Genomic DNA, 20,332 nt, shown 5'->3' on the forward strand with positions numbered 1-20,332 from the left:
AAAGGAAAAACCTTTCTTCAGCCCTGTCAATAGAGTGTTTCAACTGGAGATGCTGAGGGTGGAACCTGAGATCTCTGTGCATACGCACCATACATGGCTTGCTCCAAAGAACCCTGGGAACTGTAGTTTAACCCTCAAAAATCTAAACCCTCCCCAGCACCCTTAACAAACTACCGTCTCCAGGTTGCTTTGGAAAAAGTCACCGTGCCATAAATGCTCTTTAAATGCAGGTGTGAATGCAGCTCAAGCGTCCTCTGGGAGCTTTGTAAATAGGAAGTCATGTGGAAAATCTTTCGCAACGAAGGAACTGCAAACATGCAAAGTCTTGTATGTAAGGCAACTGCCTTCATGGCATGCATAGTCTGCAGACCTAGAGATATAAACATTTCCCTTAATTTCAGGCAATTAGCTCTGCCGAACCATGCCTGGGAGCCTTTGCAAGGAGACGGCTGGCGCTGCCCGATAGGCAGGCAGGAGCTGCCCTGTGCCAACGCTGCCCCTTCCCTGAACCCTTTCTCTCCCTGCCCCCACTCCGTGAGCTGGCACACATTCCTTCCTTTCATATCTGACCTTGGCCACCCCTACGTCTGTGAAGGTTAGTCCAGCCTCCAGTCCTCATTGTGGGAAATAATGAGCAGTTGGCATTGGCGCTGGAAAAAGGGGGGGCAGCGGACAAAAGTTCACCGCTTACGCAGAGCCAGGCATGATGACCATTGGCAATGCCTCCTGCTCACCCGCTGAAGTTGGCACACTCGCCTTGTGCAAGGACATGGCACAGGCAAATTTGAGAGGGTATCTGAATACGCAGAAAGAAGGGCAGGGAGGAGATTATCTGTTGCAAATTTTGCAGTTGCAACCACTTTTGCAGAGATTGTGGCCTGAGTCTGTTTGTTCTGAATTCTCTAACCCCAAGATGAGAGACCAGAGACCTGGGCGGCAGCAGGGCAAGAGGGCCCTCCTTGCATGTTTTTCCATGGGTGGAATGTGCCCCTGAATTCTGATAAGGTCTCTTATACGTCCAGATGGAGGATAGAGAGGGGTGTGTGAGTCTGTGTAGAAGCTAGGCTACTACTATGGCAAAATTTATATTTGTTGCACTGCCCACTTTGGCCCCTGGCCAAAACAGGCCGCATCCACACTGTAAATTTAAAGCACTGTGATGCCACTTTAAACAGTCATGGCTTCCCTCGAAAAATCCTGGGAGGTGTGGTGTATTTGGGGGAAGTCGTGGCCATGTAAAGTGGTATCATAGCGCTTTAAATGTGTAGTGTGAATTTGAACCTTAGTTTAACTAAAAACAGTTAAAGCAATTGTATGTAACACACACACACACACACACACACACACACACACACCCTATATATATCTATATCTATCTACCTGTCAAGGACTCATTCCAGCCAGACAAAAACAGTCAGGATAGGATAAGAAGCAGTGCCTGGTGGAAGTTCCAGCTGCCAGACAGAAAGGCCTGGACAGGCACATTAGGCCCCAATGCCTGAGGGCTTTCACACCTGCTGTAAAATACCAGATGCTCAGAGGCAAGAAATCCAGACATTAGTATGATTTGTGCTTGAGTAGAGAAAATGTGGCTCTATGGCTAATATGAGATCCAGATATTGGGAACTCTATTCTTGTTTTTAGAGTTTCAGGTCTTTCATGGCTACCGAAAACCACTGAAATGATTTTGACAGCAGCTAACTTCTCCTATAATCTGTAGAAAACCAAGGGATCAGGATGAAGATAGATTCCAGTGGTCTAGCTAAGGCAGGGGAAGGATGTCTCAATTCAGCATAGCTGTCCCAGGAGTTTCCCGAAGCTCCCACCCACACCCAACTTCTAGAGAACTGTATTTTCTTGTTCACTTCCATCCATATTTCTTGAGAAACATTTTTTCCCCAGCCACAAATACCCATCCTGTTTATTCAGAGGGGGGAAACAAGCAAAGTTTCAGATGGCGCCGAAAAATAAATAAATTGCAAGGCATCTAAATGAAATGCATTTATGCCAATTTGAATAATTCCAGGCCTAGAAAGATACACAGTTTGACGTAACTTTAATCCCCTGACAGGAGTGGTAAGAAGATGTCCAAACAAGTGTTTGAAAGGCACTTTGTGCTGGGATATTCTTGGCTCCAAAGAGCTCTGACTCCTATTTCATGGTAATAAATACTTCTTATTAAAGTTTCTGGGGAGCAGGCCAGAGGAATTGACAGCACAGGAGCAGGCAAAATCTCTGTCCATCTTGCCATTTCAGTTTGTTACATTTCCTACTCATTTTCCAGACACAAAGTAATTAAAAGTCAATACACAATGCAATGCGCTTATATTGACCGAAATTCTGCTCAGAGTAGGCCCATTGAAGTGAATGAACCTGAATCAGTCGTGCCCGTTAACTTTGGTGGTTCTGCTTGGCGCAACACTACCTTTGGATCCCACCCCATGGTTTGGAGTCTCCTTGGAGTCTCTTTTGGACTACAACTCCTACTGTTCCCAGCCAGTGTAACCAATTGACAGGAATGATGGGAGTTGTAGTTCCCAGGTGGAAGAAGGCTGGTTTGGGGAATCCTAACTGACCCTCCAACCGGGCATCTTACCTTTGGCCATACACTCACTCCTTTCTCTGATTCTTCTCTTTCTAGGCTTGAATCCTTTTTTGCTTTGGAGAGGAGTCGGCAAGCGTGTGTGCCTGTGTGTGCATCTCGTAGCATAAGTAATTCATGCAGTAATTCAACAGGACACTGTCTCCGCCCACTTTCACATGTGTGAATCTTTGTATGCATATAGCGTCCAAACTCTTTTAATTGGCTGTGATTGAGGGTAGGCACAGACGACGCAAGGGCAAAGTGAGAACCCCTCTTTGTATGAGTGGGTTGTCCGTATGTGTGTGCATGAATTGATTGAGTGATGTGTGTGAGCTTAGTTCATGTTTCAGTGCATCAGTCCCATAGAGAATTTTGTAGGCATGTGCACCTGCGACTGCACAACAGTGTGAGGGCCGAAGTTCTGTGTGCTAAGGGTAATTGACACACACAAATGCCCACATCTGTGGGAGTGTGAGAGAGATTTGCTAATGTGCAAGGAGTGTATACACTTTTAGCAGTTCACTTTCCATTTCCCTGGTCCCATGGTATACGTGAGCCTGTGCTAGTTGTAGGAGAAGAGTCTTTTTTGGGGTGTGACATAAGTGTACACAGACAAGTGTGAAGGTGTGTGATTGTGCCAAGGGCCCTAGGATTTAGCCGCGTGCACAATTTGTGTGTGTGTGTGTGTGTGTGTGTGTGTGTGTATCACATCCCTCCACCAATGGAGAAATCCAAAGCAGACCTCGAATCTGCAGCAAACGCCGAAGGCGAATTCAATCAAGATCTACTCACTGACGAACCTGATTCCCGCCCGGCCTGGGGGTCCAAAGTTCAGTATATCCTGGCCCAGGTTGGCTTTTCGGTTGGGCTTGGCAATGTCTGGCGATTCCCCTACCTCTGCCATAAAAATGGGGGAGGTGAGTGGATAAGGGCATTTCTTGCAAGCTCAGGGCTGGCGTAGAGCAAGATTGTCCCCTTTTTCATTCATTTGTAGCAGGGTACCTGTACCATTTAACCTCTCCTTATCTTAAATGCCTGTGTCACCTTTCTGCCCCATTGGGCTTTCAAGGCATTGAACATCTCAACTTAGAAACCATTCAAAACACCCCAGCACACAAACTGAAAAGCAGTTACAGCCTTGACAGTGATGCACAAGAAGAGAAGAGATAAGAAGCAGATCACTATTAAAAGGGTATGGGAGATGGAAACGGCCATGGCAGGGGCCACCACAGAGAAGGCCCTGCCATAAGTGGCTGTCTGCTTAAATTCCAAAGGTGCTGAGGCCCAAGGCATTTGGGGGCCTAAAGTGGACTTGTGTGACAATGAAGTAGCAACCTCAGCACTGCCACTGAACTGCCCCACCATGCCAGCTTCTCCTGCAATACACAAATACAACACCCGGGTCTTGGGTACTTCTTGGCCACTGTGAGCAGCACCTGGTAAATGGGAAGGGGGATAGTCTTGTGTTGCAGGTAACAGCCAGGCTGTGCTTACAAAACAAACTTGCATAGCTTGAGCCTGCTATGGAACTGTGTACAGCTGCCTTGGCCATTTTGGATGGAAGAATCCATTTCTGCAGGGAGGGGGTGGCAGAAACTGGATTTTCACAGTGCTGCCTTTGTACCAATCCCGAAAACACCTTCCTTGTGCCAGTCCCCCAAAAAACCACAGTTTTGAACGTGTTTAAGCAATGGTGTTTAAAAAGAAAAACAACCCCCTCCCTCTTTATTTGAAAGAGCCAAATATTTGGTTGCATAATCATGGCATGCGCTTCAGACGGGGAGAGAACTGGAGTCCACTTGTGGGTGGGGAGGAGAGCAGGAAGAGGTGGCAATTGGAGGAGTTTGCCACAGACTGTATTTGTGTCTTTGTAAGGGGGGGGGCAGAAAGTTGAGCTCACCCCACAACCGGCTGACCCCTAATGCTCTTTCACGGGAGCACCTGTTTCCTCCCTTAAATTATTTGTGATTCGGGGGGGTGACTGGCTGGTGGAATCAGGGGAGACTGCTGGGATCTGGGAGCAAGGTGTTGCTTGGATGCTGTAGCTGAGTGTCTCTGTCTCATCCTGGCCAGGTGCCTTCCTGCTGCTGTACCTGCTGCTTCTCTTCATCATTGGGATCCCCTTGTTTTTCTTGGAGCTGGCGGCTGGGCAGATTATCCGGCAGGGCAGCATCGGGGTCTGGAAGTACATCAGCCCCCGCCTGGTGGGCATCGGCTTTGCCAGCTGTGTGGTGAGTTGTTCCTCCGGCAGCACTTCTGAAAACCTTTTGCCTTTGAGCTCACCCACCTCCCAATCTCACCCATCGAGCTCTTCTTATACTATATTGGGGGTGTGGAATTGGATCCAGCTGGCAGGCTGGAGCACTGCCTCTCCCTCCCCCACAAGCCAACTTCGACAGGTGAGTGGGCACCCCCACCTGTCAATCACCTGATGTCATTATGGTGTTGGGTAACAACTTCAAAGGGGCTCGTTCTCAGCACAGAACAGCTGATGGGAAAAAGCCCTTTCAGAGCAGTGCTGTTGGATTCAGTCAGCTGATTAGCATCCACAGTGCGCCCGCTTTTGAAATTTGTTTGCAGGCGAATTTTTAATCCACACTGCGCCTGCAAACGGACTTTGAAGGCCTGCTGTCAGGCAGGGGCTTTGAAAATGCCAGTAATCAGTTGCTTGTCAGCGCTTGCCAAAGGCACACAGCCAGGAAGACACAGCGACACCTTCAAACCTCGACCTGGTCTGTGTCATGAATGGGCAACGTGTGGCCTTCCAGGTGTTGCTGGAATACAGCTCCCATCATTCCTGACTGTTGGGCCATGCTCGCTGAGGCTGATGGGAATTGAAGTCCTAACAGCATCTCAAGAGACACCAGCTCCTCAGCCCTGATCTTGTCCCACGGCCTGCTTCCCATAGCAGCCAACTGGATACTCATAAGAGGGGTTGTGAAGGAGACAGCCCTCTGCTGCTAATGCCACCCTCCGCCAGCAACTGGAATTCAGAGGTAGACTTCCTGCAAGCATGGAGGCTCCATTGTCCCCTCATGCCAGCTGATAGCCATTGATAGACAAGTCCTCCACAGGTTTGTCTAATCCAATTTAAAGCCACCTAAGAGTGACCTCCGCCATATCTTGTGGCAGTGAATTCCACAAACTAATTATCCAGATCGCAGCGAGTTATGGAATTGGTGGAGCGAAGGGCTTCTCCCCTCAGCCTTCTTCTGCCTTGCCTAGATTAAACCGCCAGTGAGATAATTGCCAATTGCAGTTAACATCCCTCCATAAATTCCTGGGGGTGGACATGTTAAACATCTCCAGTATCTCGCCCCGAAGCAGCTGCATTTTAGTGCTGGGAATATGATCCTAAGGAACGAACGACACTTCTCATTAAAAATATTTTTAACTAACGTGCTTAGACCACATCTGTTTCTTTCGAAAAAAATTCTTGGAAGGGTGGGGCAATAAATTTTCCTGCCAAAAATTGTACTTGAAGGTGCTATATGCTGTAAATAGCATCTTTTGGGTACAAGGGAGTTTCAGGAGGCAAATGTAAGGCACCCCCCCTCCGAACATATGATTAACCCAATTCAGATCAGTGGACCCCCATGCCTGATTTTTCTTAAGGGAGGAGAGGAGACCAGTTTTGAACGCATGACATAAAAATGTGTTTTAACATGTTCTTTGACCCTAAAGAGCTGCCCCTTCCCCTGAGGTAGCTGTGTCAGTGCCCATTGGGGATGGAGTGAGAAGGACTGATTTCTTCCTCTTTCTCTTCAGGTTTGTTCGTTTGTTGCCCTGTATTATAATGTCATCATTGCATGGAGTCTTTTCTACCTGGCTAACTCCTTCCAGTTACCCCTGCCTTGGACTGATTGCCCAGCAGCAACCAATCAAACTGCCCCAGGTAAGGGATTGGAAGGTGTGAGGATGGGGCAGGGCTGAAGCTGCCTTGATGTCATTGTACGGAGACAAAATGAAGTGCTGATGAACTTGAGATACAGTGGTACCTTCGTTCTTGAACTTAATCAGTTCTGGGAGTCTGTTCAACTCCCGAAACTGTTTGAAAACCAAGGCACAGCTTCCAATTGGCTGCAAGAAATTCTTGCGCTCAGACGGAAGCGACGTTGGACGTTCGGCTTCTAAAAAACATTTGCAAACCAGAACACTTCCGGGTTTGCGGCGTTTGGAAGCCGATTTGTTCGGCAACTAAGCCGTTTAGGAACCAAGGTTCCACTGCATGCATATATATATATATATATTTGCCAAACAAATATTTTTCCAGTTCTGTCCTCAAAAAAACCATAATCTTCAGTTAACCATACAAAAGTATGGATGGGAAAAGGGAGGAGAGGGGCTTGATTATTTTGTCCCGTTACCTTATTTATAAGAATATTTATATACTGCTATTCATTAAAAATAACAGTGATTTACAAACAATTTTGCATAAAACCACACAAGAAAAACCATATAAAATGTTTAAATCAGAAATAAGCTAATTATTGTGGAAAGCTGGATTTTTAATTGCCTGCATAGGCCTGATGGAATAGGAAAGTTTCCAGCAGGCATTTAAAAATTGAAACAGAAGTTGCCTGCTAAATCTCTTGATTGGCAGAATATTCCTCAGCATTGGGCCGGTGACACGAAAGTCTCAGCTCCTTGTTGTCAAATAAGCCTCACCAACGACACTCTGCCCCTAACCTTTGCACCTCTCTCTGTCTCTCTCTCTGTGTCCTTGTCCTCATCTTAGAAACGGAGTGTGGCCACAGTTCTCCCACCGTCTACTTCTGGTACCGCGAGGCCTTGCATGTGACCAACTCCCTTGACGAGAGCGGAGGCCTTGACCCGGCTCTTACTGGCTGCCTCTTTGCCGCTTGGGCTCTTGTGTGCCTGGCAATGATCAAAGGCATCAAGTCCTCTGGCAAGGTCAGTTGCGAGAGCACTTTCCCTCTCATCAAAAGTTGACCTGGGTAGGAGGGAGTGTTTTGCTTCATCAACACCAGCAGGAGAGAACCCTCTGCTCACCAGCATGACATCAGCTAATGTACAGGTGCATTGGGTTTGGAAGAAATGGCCAACTTGGACCTTGCTGGCAGGCCAGGATTTGCTTATTGACCAAAGTTTCCCTACTCCTGCTCTAATTAATAGTGTTTTAGAATCATGCTTTGCCTTCAAATGGATCAGGATCCATAAACATGGTTCTAAGATTGTCCACTACTGGTCCCAATGTCAGAGTACCTGGGATGGAGAACTTGGAAATGAAATGCCAGCATCTGGTACCAATGGTTGTTTCACCACAAACAGGCTGTCAGTCCCTGGTTTTGATTTTCTCTCTTCACCCCCATCTCCTTTGCAGGTTCTGTATTTCAGCTCTCTTTTCCCCTACGTGGTCCTCTTGTGCTTCCTCGTACGGGCGCTGCTGCTAGAAGGAGCGGTTGATGGGATCAGAATCATGTTCACACCCAATGTAAGAGCTCTGTGCAAAGGAATAACACTCTTGTACTCATGTGCCCACTTCCCCCACTGCATGCAAATTCACTTTATCCCCCCGCACCCAGCGCTTAACTGCAGGGCTAGCATTATTTCACTTGTTTACGTACAAAACTTCCATACTACTGGAGAAAAGTGGTGCAGACGTGTTTAACAGTGAAACGAATCCAAACCAAACAATTAAAAACCGGCTTAAAATAATCCAGTGGAACAACGCAACAAAACTGTCAGCAAAAGAAAAGGCAATATTACTGCAATTAATAGATTAAGGAATGCATATAGAAAACACTGGAACATAGGACACTGGTGGCGCTGTGGTCTAAACCACTGAGCCTCTTGGGCTTGCTGATCAGAAGGTCGGCAGTTCAAATCTCCGCAACGGGGTGAGCTCCCATTGCTCTATCCCAGTTCCTGCCAACCTAGCAGTTCAAAAGCATGCCAGTGCAAGTAGATAAATAGGTACTGCTGTGGCGGTAAACAGTGTTTCCATGCGCTCTGGTTTCTGTCACAGTGTTCTGTTGTGCCAGAAGTGGTTTAGCCATGCTGGCCACATGATCTGGAAAGCTGTCTGCGGACAAAGACCGGCTACCTCAACCTGAAAGCGAGATGAGCGCCACAACCCCATAGTCGCCTTTGACTGGACTTAACTGTCCAGGGGTCCTTTACTTTTTACCTTTTAACCTAATTTATACTGAATCAGACCATTGGTCCATTTGGCTCAGCAAACTCCTGCCAGATAGTGACCACTTCATCAATGCATGAAGTACTAGCCTTGCATTGGCAAGTAGGTCATATATGGGCATAGAGAGTGAAAAGAATCTGAACAGTGGAGGTAAATCACTGTGAAAAGTGAAATTCCTATGTAAAAATTAAATGCTTGCAAAATAAAGAGTGGCTATTTATATGGGAAATGAGGGGGGAAAGCAAAATTAAGATGACAAAGCACAGTTAAAACAAAGGCGGTAATACCTGTTGTGTGAGAGGAGACCATTATCTTGATCTGGGCCTAAACGCATAGAATCAAACTTCCTGACAAGTTCTAATTTGCCAGTATTTACTTCCATTGGAAAAAACCCTCTACTTTTCTGAGGATGAATTCATGAGGATGAATCCTGTACCCTTGTCCTCTTTGCCCAACCTCTAGCTGTCCATCTGGAGAGACATGCAGGTCTGGCGCCAGGCAGCCACCCAGGTGTTCTTTGCCCTGGGACTGGGCTTTGGGACCATCATTGCCTACTCCAGCTATAACCCACGCCACAACAACTGCCACATCGACGGGCTGCTGGTGTCTGGGATCAACTTCCTTACTTCAGTGCTGGCCACGCTTGTGGTGTTTGCCGTGCTGGGCTTCCGTGCCAACATGATCACACAGGACTGTGTGGAGAGGTGAGTAGCTGCCTGCCTGTGTCCTGCCCCCTACCCTACCCCCCACTTTTGACATATTTAGCTCTTTGGGATTCTGCTGCTGTAGGACAAGGCTGTAGGCAGGGACAACTTGGGCTTTATTTCTCATGTTCAATGGTTCTGTGTTGAGGTTTTTTGAACAAAACATGAAAGCATGTATGCAAACAAGTAAGTTATGCAAGGTTGTTTATAACCACCCTGATGCCATCAGGAGATCAAGGAATCACACACACACACACACACACACACACACACACACAGACAGAGGAATTCCTGGAGGGGCTCTCAGATCCGCCCCTTGCTGAGTTAGGTTTGTATCCAACCATGGTCTTCCGAATTTTACCCATCCACGGCCATTTAGAGGGCTGTTTTGGAGAAATTCCATTCCATTCTTCTTATTACAGTTGTACCTTGGTTTTCAAACAGCTTAGTTCATCAATGTTTTGGCTCCCAAACACCACAAACATGGAAGTGACTGTTCCAGTTTGCAAACTATTTTTGGAAGCCGAACGGCCAACAGGGCTTCTGTGGCTTCCGATTGGCTGCAGGACGTTCCTGCAGCCAATCAGAATCCGCGCTTTGGTTTCCAAACGTTTTGGAAGTTGAATGGACTTCCAGAATGGATTCTGTTCGACTTCCAAGGTACGACTGTATTCTTATTTAAATTTGTATACCACACTTCATCTGCAGATGTCAGGGTGGTTGACAACATAAAAATACAAGATAAAAAACACAAAATACAGTGGTACCTCAGGTTAAGTACTTAATTCGTTCCAGAGGTCCGTTCTTAACCTGAAACTGTTCTTAACCTGAAGCACCACTTTAGCTAATGGGGCCTCCCGCTGCTGCCGCGCCACCGGAGCACGATTTCTGTTCTCATCCTGAAGCAAAGTTCTTAACCTGAGGTACTATTTCTGGGTTAGAAATAGGTCTGTAACCTGAAGCGTATGTCACCTCAGAGGTACCACTGTACATAATAAAAGCAAGAACAAAAACAAACCAGTCATTCCCACCCAAACTTATTTTGGCATCATCCAGGGATCCATTCAGTTTGAGTAAGGCTCATTACATGCTCCCAAGCTTCCGTCCTTCAGAAGAGCAAAGGGAAGAGTCTTGGAAATTGTGTGTTGATTACATTCCTGCTTGCCTTCCGTGATGGAAAGAGCAAGCTTGGAGACGAATCATAGTCCAAGGCATCAGGTGCCCTTGGGAGACGCCCTGGGATACCACATCATAGAATTGTAGAGTTGGAAGGGACCACAAGAGCCATCTATTCCAACCCCCACAAATGCAAGAATCTTTTGTCCAACATGGGGCTCAAACCCACAACCCTTAGATTAAGAGTCTCATGCTCTACCCAGCTAGTTGGCTTTGTGTTTTCAAATTTGGAGTAATTGCTGATTAATGGCCTCGTTGCTTGCCATTCTTTTTCTTTCCCTCCAGGAATACAAAAACCTTGTCTCTTCTAGCATCAAACGGCTCCCTCCCTGCCACGCTGCCCCACCTTGGAAACTTTTCTGACCTCTCGGCTGCTGAGTACAGCGCTTGGTATCAGGGTCTTCAGAACGACACAGCAGAGTGGCTGCAGATGTGGAAGATCAGTGACTGCCGCGCAGAGGATGAGATGAACAAGGTGACTGGGGAGGAGGAAGGAAGGCAGGCTAGGCTACTGCAAAAGGGGGGAATGCCGTCAGAAGAAGCTGCCTTTTGGGGTTGTGTCCGAGGGGCAAGAGATGGGCTTGCATAACTTGTGCCATGTCAATCAAAATGTAGCCTCCGGCCTAGTGTGGCAACATGTTTGGGACTCAGTGAATTTCCCTGGAATTGAAGTGTGCGTGTGTATGTACACACACACACACACACACAGATACACACTGTATACATAGGGTGATCAAGCAGACCACAATCCATGGCTGGCGAGCTATGTTTGTGTGAATGAGGCATGTATGAGCTGTGCCTGAACTCTCATAGTTGTTTTTAAAAGTGTTTAAAAGTCACCTTTGAGGGACTCTGTTTTGAGAAGCCAGATCTGCATCATCATCATCATCATTATTATTATTATTATTAAATAGTCATCATCGTAGTCGTAGTATATTTATACCCCGCCCATCTGGCTGGGTTTCCCCAGGCACTCTGGGTGGCTCCCAACAGAATATTATTATTATATAATAATAATACAGTGGTACCTCAGGTTACATACACTTCAGGTTACAGACTCCGCTAACCCAGAAATAGTTCTTCAGGTTAAGAACTTTGCTTCAGGATGAGAACAGAAATTGTGCTCCGGTGGCACGGCGGCAGCAGGAGGCCCCATTAGTGGTGCTTCAGGTTAAGAACAGTTTCAGGTTAAGAATGGACCTCCGGAACGCATTAAGTACTTAACCCGAGGTACCACTGTATATCAAATTATTAAAACATATATAAAATTATTAAAAACATCAAACATTAAAAACTTCCCTAAACAGGGCTGTCTTCAAATGTCTTCTAAAAGTCAGATAGTTGTTTATTTCATTGACACTGGAGGGCGTTCCACAGGGCGGGCACCACTACCAAGAAGGCCTTCTGCCTAGTTCCCTGTAACCTCACTTCTCACAAGGAGGGAACCACCAGAAGGCCCTCAGAGCTGGACCTCAGTGTCCGGGAAGAACAATGGGGGTGGAGATGCTTCTTCAGGTATATTGGGTTGATTGGCGCAAGGGCAACCAATCACGAAGCTGCCTCACCAGCTTCTCAAAGCAGAGCTCTGTACAGCACTGGCTGGCCCTTGTGTCAATCACAAAGCCTCCTGGAGTCAATTTTAAGGCACAGGGGGAAAGCCTTCAAAACAAAACCCAAACCAAGGAGTGGGCACTTAAATAGATGAAGCCCCATAAACCTAGTGTGGGAACTTTTGGCCTTCTAGATATTGCTGGACTACAATTCCCATCATCCATGGCCATTGGTTATGTTGGCTTGGGCTGATGGGAGCTGGAGTCCAACAACACCTGGAGGGTCACATCTTTCTCAACCTTAGTCTATGCCAGGGTTTCCCAAACATGGGCCTCCAGCTGTTGTTGGACTACAACTCCCAACATCCCTATCTATCCAGACCAGGGGTCAGGGATGATGGGAACTGTAGTCCAAAAGCTGCTGGAGACCCAGGTTGGAGAAACTGTGGCCTATGCCATGAACAGGGCCATAGTCCCTGTTGCTATTCAATTAGGATTGCCAGCCAAGCCAACCTGTATAAGCAGATTGCCCAGGCGTTAAGTATTTCTTTCCCATAGGTGTAAGCTTGTCACCTGCCCGTTTCAGTGTATGATTCCCAGATTTTTTTTCTTTTCAAACTCCCAGGATGTGGAAGGCACAGGACTGGCTTTCATCACCTTCACAGAGGCCATGACCCTCTTTCCAACCTCCCCATTCTGGTCGGTGCTGTTCTTTTTCATGCTGCTGAACTTGGGGCTGAGCACTATGCTGGGGAACATGCAAGGGATCATCACTCCATTGCTGGACAACTTCCACAGCCTCCAGCGCCGGCGGACCCTCTTCACAGGTAGGGCAGAACCCAAAACCAAGAGACGGAACAACATCCATCAGGGGCCAAAAGAGTGAGGTGGGTGGGTTTTATTTCACAAAACAACAAAATTCTGTAGCGTTGTACAGAGGAAAACAAGCATCAAATAAGGTACAACAACAAAGGCACAATAAAAAGACTTCAAATAAGTAATTGCCATCTCTCTTTAGCTATAAAAGGCTCCCACTTACAAAGGTCAGTAATAAGGCAGTCCCTGCCCTCAGGATTGGTGTCTAAAAGGCACAGCACTCAAAGAAAGGGGACTGGCAGGCAGAAGGAAAAATACAAACTCAAACACTAGTTTTCAGTTTACGAAGTTCTTGTAATCTTTCCCTGTGTCTCCTGCCAAGACTGGGGTGTTGCGTTCTGAAGGCAAAGGAAGGACTGGACCCTGATTAATACAATAGACACGAGGCTTCACCAGCAAGACCTGGGAGAAAGTGTGCATGCCACTCCCTGGCCCAGGCCATTTTTATTAACCAAAGAACTTTAACACAGCGTTTGTAAGAACCAATCAGATTTCCTCTGGGCATTTCAAAAAATCCCCATGTGGGGACAAAGTCAGATCAGAGGAAGCCTCTTAACTACAAAGAACTATTTCCTATTTGAGCATGCATACATGTTCAGACTAAATAAAACAGGAACCAAGGAGGAATGTGTTATGTACTGAAGTTCTCACCCTGGGCCAGCAGGGGGATACTGTAGATAGTTATGCAAATAAGGGATTGAAAGTGACATTCAGTGATTGGATAGTTTTAGGAAATTGTTACAGTTACATTGTACTGGAGCTCTATATAAGCAGGCTGACTGAACCCTTCAGTTCAGTTCTGTCCTGGCCTGTGAATAAACAAGAGCTGTTTGAAGAATCCCTGTGTCGTCTGATATGTTCACCCACAACTTAACAGAATGCATTTAGCAAACCCCAGAGGTCATAAACAGGCAGTAAACAGGAAAGACAGGCATTTTATCACCTCCACGTGAACTCCATTTCCTGGCCCTGAAATCTACCTAAAGATTAACAAAAGCTACATCAAAGCTACCTCTTTATTTTTATGTACCCAGGATGCCTGGTGAAGCAACTGGTCCGTGTACAATGCTTCATACGTGACTGTCAGGTATAGAGAAAATGCAGCAGAGATGCAGAGGCTTGTGGGATTGATGAGAAGTCATGTCAATGACTCAAAGCCAGTCAATGCAATTCTTTCACTTCTGACACAATGGCTTGCTTCATTTTTCATAATTCCTCATAGCATTCCTACCTGACCACTACACCGGGGCCTCTGCGGTCCAGCAGGTGCCCAGCCAAGCCAACCTGCTCTCCTTTTTCTCTCTTCCCACAGTGCTGTGTTGTATTATTGGATTCCTGCTGGGCCTGGTTTTCGTGCAACGGTCTGGCAGCTATTTTGTGTCCATGTTTGACGACTACTCGGCTACCCTGCCCCTGCTTATTGTTGTGGCTTTTGAAGCTTTTGCCGTGGCCTGGATCTACGGAGCAGACAGGTAATTCTCTACCCTGCTTTCTCAAGAGAGGGGTGGGCAGGTGGGAGAGAATGTCTACCTTGTGGCTTTGGGCAGAGCCTGTTTTTCTTCTTCCCCTGTGTTTCCAGGGTATCTTAACATCCGAGGTGCCTCGTCTGCCATCTTGATCCTTTTCCCTTCGTCCGCAGGTTCTTAAGCGACATAGAAGACATGCTGGGCTGGCGGCCTTGGAGGATCTACAGCTACATGTGGCGCTTTGTCAGCCTGGGAGCGATGCTGTGCCTGCTGCTAGCGAGTCTGGTGCACATGGCTATGAACTGGCCCACCTACCAGGCCTGGAACAGAGAAAAGGTAAGAGGCGCACTCCACCCAGTCGCACCCCTTCATGTTTCCGACCAATAGAAGCTGCCCCTGCCGCTTTTCATTTAAAAAAATTAAGCATAGTCTGGGGACCGCTCCACTGTATAAAGAACCAGGAGTCCTGTGGGACCCTAAAGCCTACATCATTGTGAGCTTTTGTGCATACAGGAAGGGGATAAAAGTGGCAATGTGGGTGAAGTGCAAGAGGGGACTGAAGGGGGTGAAGTGCAAGTCACGGGCTGAAAACTGCAGTGGATTCACTAGGTGACCTTCCCCAATCCACTGCCTCTTTTCCACTCTCTGTAACAAAACAGTAATAGTGATATATTTCTAGGTTGCTAAAGAGTCAAGATTTAGGGCTTTTAAAACTTTAATCCAGGGTTTCCCAAACTTGGGCGTCTACCTGTTCTTGGACTACAACTCCCATTATCCCTAGCTAGCATGACCAGGGGTCAGGGATGATGGGAACTGTAGTCCAAAAACAGCTGGAAACTCATGTTTGGGAAACCCTGCTTTAATCCACAAATGCAGTATTTTTTTCAGTGTCATTCTGGGGAGGGAGCCCTCTGGCTCTTTGAACATGTGTTGAGTTGCTCAGTAATAGCAGACAAGCTTCCCAAAGAGATGGATTACACTTGATTACAGTGGTACCTTGGGTTAAGAACTTAATTTGTTCTGGAGGTCCGTTCTTAACCTGAAACTGTTCTTAACCTGAAGCACCACTTTAGCTAATGGGGCCTGCTGCGTCGCCGCAATGCAATTTCTGTTCTCATCCTGAAGCAAAGTTCTTAACCCGAGGTACTATTTCTGGATTAGCGGAGTGTGTAACCTGAAGCGTCTGTAATCCGAGGTACCACTGTACCAGGTCTTCCATTACCAGGACTATCTTTCCATACCATTTGGAACTGGAAGAGTGTTTTGGTTTTGCTCTGGGTTAGTTTAGGGAAGCCAAACATGAGACCCAACTGGCCTAAGAATGTAAGAAGAGAGCTCTGCTGGATCATGCCCGTGGCCCATCTAGTCCAGCATCCTGCTCTCACAGTGGCCAACCAGGTACCTATAGGAAGCCTGCAAGCAGGATGCACAACGACACTCTCCCCCCACCCCCCGTGTGATTCTGAAACTAATATTCAGAAACATACTGCCTTCTTCAGTGGAGGTAGATCATAGTTTTCATGGCTTGTAGCCACTGACCGCCTTACCCTCAATGAATTTGTCTAATCCTCTTTTAAAGCCATCACTACATTTTGTGGGAGCAGATTCTAAAGTTTTAACAATGCACAGTGTGAAGAAATATTTATTTTCTCTGTCCTTAATCCTGAAACATTCATCTTCCTTGGATGGCCTCAAGGGAGGGAGAACAATCTTTCCCTACCCACTTTCTTCATATCATGCATGCACTTATATACCTCCATCCTGCCACACCCCTTTTCTTGCCTTTTCTCTAAATGTTACAGAAATTTTGCAACCTTTCCTCATAGGGCAGTTGCTCCAACCCCTAGATCATTTTTGGTTGTCCCTTCCTGAACCTTTTCTCAGCTCAAAAAGAGAACTGTTTGAATACCACAGGCCATATTGCTGATAATGTCAATTCTCTAAGCAAGACGAAGGCTGATGGGGACATTTTCTGGCTGTGCAGGCATTGAAGGCCTAGTGCATCTTGGACTGAAAGAAGCCTGATTCGGAGTCCAGATGGGCCCACTAAATTTCCATTCCTACATGGTTGATAGTAAATTTCAGTTTTGAAAACCAGTACAGTGGTACCTCGGGTTAAGTACTTAATTCGTTCTGGAGGTCCGTTCTTAACCTGAAACTGTTCTTAACCTGAAGCACCACTTTAGCTAATGGGGCCTCCTGCTGCCGCTGCGCCACTGGAGCACGATTTCTGTTCTCATCCTGAAGCAAAGTTCTTAACCTGAAGCACTATTTCTGGGTTCGCGGAGTCTGTAACCTGAAGCGTATGTAACCTGAGGTACCAATGTAATAATTCTTGGTTGTCTCCCTTTCCAGGCAGAGGAGCAGATGCTGGAATATCCTCCCTGGGCCCTGGGCCTCCTCATAGGCCTCATTGTTTTGGCTGCTCTCCCCATCCCAGCGATGTTTCTCCGGCAGCTTTTGATGGATTGGTTTGCCCAGCGTGGCAGCCGGTCTGGCATGGTGATGGCGCCTGTACCCACTGAGGATGATGACGAGGCGGCAGAAAGAGAGAGCCCCGCTGATACTGAACACCAAGGCAACGGGTACTTGCTTGTCCAGGCAGAAGATGGGCAAGACTAATGGGAGGCACTTCCAGCTGGAATGTACCACCTGGAGGATATCTGACCCGCTCCGGCTCCTCGATCCTCCTGACCATTGGCTGTATTTTCCAGCCTCTGATAGCGGCAACCATGTTTGTTTAGACACCCACCCACACTCCCAGTGTGTTATTTATGGCTTACAAGGCTGCTGCAGTTTTGGGGGGGAAAGGGATGTGAGCATGAAGACTTTCATTCAGCTGGCCCCAATGCCTCTATCACATCTGCTGCAACCAAGGAGATGAAAGAGACGAATGAAAGAGGACCTCAGAAGTGATGTGGGGGCAATCCAAGAAAAGCTGCTGGATTATTAATTGTTTTTAAAGAACACCTTGTGGCTTTCACTGCTGCCACTGAGTCCCGTTTCCCTTCGCTAGAATCGCGATGCCTTGTTGCGGTGCCTCCACTAAAATGATGGCGCAGAAATATTTGAGAGCTGAAGTTAATTTGATTTTGGAGGGCCACGGATGTTCCAGAGGCAGAAAGTGACAACTCTTGGGATTCCAGGAGTAAAGGAAAGCTTGAGATCTGATGAGGCATTGACTCACTGTTACAGGACCCACCCGCTCTCCTTCACATTTATCCCATGTCTCTCTCCCTCCCTCCCGTTGTTTTACCCATTGTCTATTGTAAGCCTCTTGAGGGCAAGAACCTATTTTTCCCCCTGATGAATCTTTGGGTGCCATATTGCTCATTCTCATCCATAGATGGTTCAAGCTCAGCAGCTACTGGCATGAAAACGCCCTTCTCCCAGGGCCAGTTTCTGTCAAGAGCCCTGCAGTACTGTTAGGGTCAGGATTGGGTTTGCCAACTGATGCAGGAGGAGGAAGCAACGGGCCAGGGCTGAATAGTGGGATCCAGAGTTGGTGGTGAAGGGATCACTCCTTTCCACTGCAACTTCAGTCAATTGGGAAGAGGGAGCGAGGGAACTTTCCTGCGGAACTGTGAGCTTGGAGCAGCCAAAGCTGAAGGTTAAGCCAGAGGCAGTAACAACTGAACAGGAGCCCTAACAGGAAGGTGCAGTTTTGTCGCTTAGAACCAGGCAGCACCTTCACTGATAGGAACAGACCACCCACCCTGAAAGAGTGCACATTTGCAATCCCGACCTCAAAGAGTGAGCCAAGTGTTATGAGTGAGTGCACCATGCTGGGTCTTTAAAAACACGGCAGGTGGAGGATGGAAACTTGTTGGGACATCTTGGTTGCTTCCATCCGGTTCTAAACTTCTCATCCTGCTCATGAACCCTGAGCTCTGCATCTGCAGCTGAGCCTGTAGTTATTGGCCTGAGTAAATATCTCTTTCTTAGTTGCAAGAAAGAGCATCTGCTTGTTGCATGTTTTTGGACATGAGCCAGCAAAATTCCTCAATGGAAGTCAGTATTTTCCACAACCCGACTAAGGGTGATGTTGAGAAAGAATTTGGTTGAGCATTTAGACTGGTATGAGATACAGGACTAAAGAAAAACTCCACGTGGTCTAGGTTGTCTTAAAGTTACACTGTTGTAAATGCGGGGGGGGGGGGATAACATTTTATGGTTGGTTCTGAGTGCAAGAATAGACTGTGTCAAGTAATTTTTCAACACTCAGTTGGATTTTGTAACTCAAGGCTAAAAGGTAGCAGTCAGTAGACTGTTTTTAAACTATTCTCCATGAGGATGGTTCATGTAAATGGTTCAGTCAATGAACTTTATAATGCAGTTTTTTGTTTCTGGGACTTCTCTGTTCAAGCAAGGCAAGGAACCAATTGGTGGTGGTGGTGGTTGGGTTTGAGTTTCTTACAAGACGAGGGGAGCACAGCTTGCTGTAGCTCATAAGTGAGTCATACACAGGAGAACAACTTTTTCAAAGAATGTTTGTTTTTTTCTTTTCAATAAAAGCTATTTAGTAGAAACAAGTATTTGTCCTATGATCTCAACTCTGGAGGTGGGGGAATCAACTATTAAGTCAAGTTGCTCCATTTGTTTCTCAAATGTTTCCTAAATGTTAAAACAACAAAGAGTTGTGTTATTATAGCGTTATTTTTCGACAACAGTTCACTACATCAAGTGCATGGTTATTCTAGTTACAGAAATACAGTATATTTTCATATGGTGAGAGAAATAATGTACAGATTGTAATAATTACATTATTAATGGTAACCTTTCACACACACAAAATATTGATAATAGGCATCCTGGCATTGGTGAGCAAATAAGCACATGTAGATCATAGAATTGTAGAGTTGGATCATGTAGTATAAGAGGGAAAAACACCTTTGCCCCAACAGTAGCCCAGCAGTTTCAAGTTGCAGTCTCATTTTTAAGTTCCTTTGTTCAAGGGTGGTGGCATTAAGCTCAGTTAAAGAGTGTCCTGTGTGGTTTCAAATATCCCTCTAATGCTTTCTGGATAATGCTGTTCCTGGTGTCCTTTTATTATTTCACTAAGAGCCTTTCCTATTATTTTACAGAGAAAGAGACTTCATGTTTGTCCTTTGTAGACCGCAGAAGGGTATTGGTGGCAGATGATGGCATAGATCACTTTGGAAGATGAGCAGATGCATCAGCTGCTAATGTTTCAGATGATGCCATTAGATTCCAACTGACCAATACAGTCACCAATACAACCCCTTTTTTAAAATCATAGCCTGTTGTTCTGTAAAAGGCCAGTGCTTATAGCTGCTCTCTCACAGCCATAACCATTGCTTTTTTTCTGGGGGGGATGCAGGGGTACGCATACCCCTAAACATTTTGTCAATCTAAGTTCAGCCTCAGTGAGGGGCAGTATTTCAGTATGAATAGGAAAATGAGAGTGCCCCTAAACATTTTAGAGGGAAAACCCACTGGCCATAACTTTAAATGATAAATATTGGTTTATTATTGCATTGCAACTATTTTTATTTTGCACTATAAAACTACGGTGTTTGCCCCCAGGCACCAAGACACCCAAGTTCTGCCCTGTCCAAAAGGCCTCACTCACAGGTAAAGCGGCACAGGTGGTCAGAGCATCATGGACCAAGCAGAGAGCAGGCAAAGTCACTCTTCCCTCACCACACGACCTTTTGCAAGCTGTACAACCCTATTCCTGCATTTATGTGCCATGTGATTGATTTCACAGCCAATCACTTCAAGCGTTACACACAAACACACATATCCGCCATCGTACGCGTTGTGCTCCTGTAAAGGCAACGTAGGCAGTGGTG

At 46.5% G+C, this 20,332-nt stretch overlaps 1 protein-coding gene across 4 annotated transcripts in view; it reads left to right on the top strand.

Moving 5' to 3' along the window:
* SLC6A16 (solute carrier family 6 member 16) overlaps positions 1-19,048 on the top strand; it is a 29,299-nt gene extending 10,251 nt beyond the window's left edge. For 3 of the 4 annotated variants that reach the window (XM_083707884.1, XM_083707886.1, XM_083707885.1), the window contains exons 4-14: positions 2,642-3,501; positions 4,658-4,815; positions 6,353-6,479; positions 7,323-7,498; positions 7,929-8,039; positions 9,207-9,448; positions 10,910-11,099; positions 12,800-13,001; positions 14,363-14,522; positions 14,690-14,852; positions 16,872-19,048. In XM_083707884.1, the coding sequence (XP_083564010.1) occupies positions 3,306-3,501; positions 4,658-4,815; positions 6,353-6,479; positions 7,323-7,498; positions 7,929-8,039; positions 9,207-9,448; positions 10,910-11,099; positions 12,800-13,001; positions 14,363-14,522; positions 14,690-14,852; positions 16,872-17,138 (1,992 nt within the window). In that variant the 5' untranslated portion in view covers positions 2,642-3,305 and the 3' untranslated portion in view covers positions 17,139-19,048. Of the gene's footprint in view, positions 1-401; positions 596-2,641; positions 3,502-4,657; positions 4,816-6,352; positions 6,480-7,322; positions 7,499-7,928; positions 8,040-9,206; positions 9,449-10,909; positions 11,100-12,799; positions 13,002-14,362; positions 14,523-14,689; positions 14,853-16,871 lie in introns of all 4 variants that reach the window. The other variant, XM_083707887.1, reaches the window with a different exon arrangement.
* The last annotated feature ends 1,284 nt before the right edge of the window (positions 19,049-20,332 follow it).

The sequence above is a fragment of the Podarcis gaigeae genome (assembly GCF_964106915.1).
Source record: "Podarcis gaigeae genome assembly, chromosome: 13".
In the NCBI taxonomy this organism is placed as follows: domain Eukaryota; kingdom Metazoa; phylum Chordata; class Lepidosauria; order Squamata; family Lacertidae; genus Podarcis; species Podarcis gaigeae.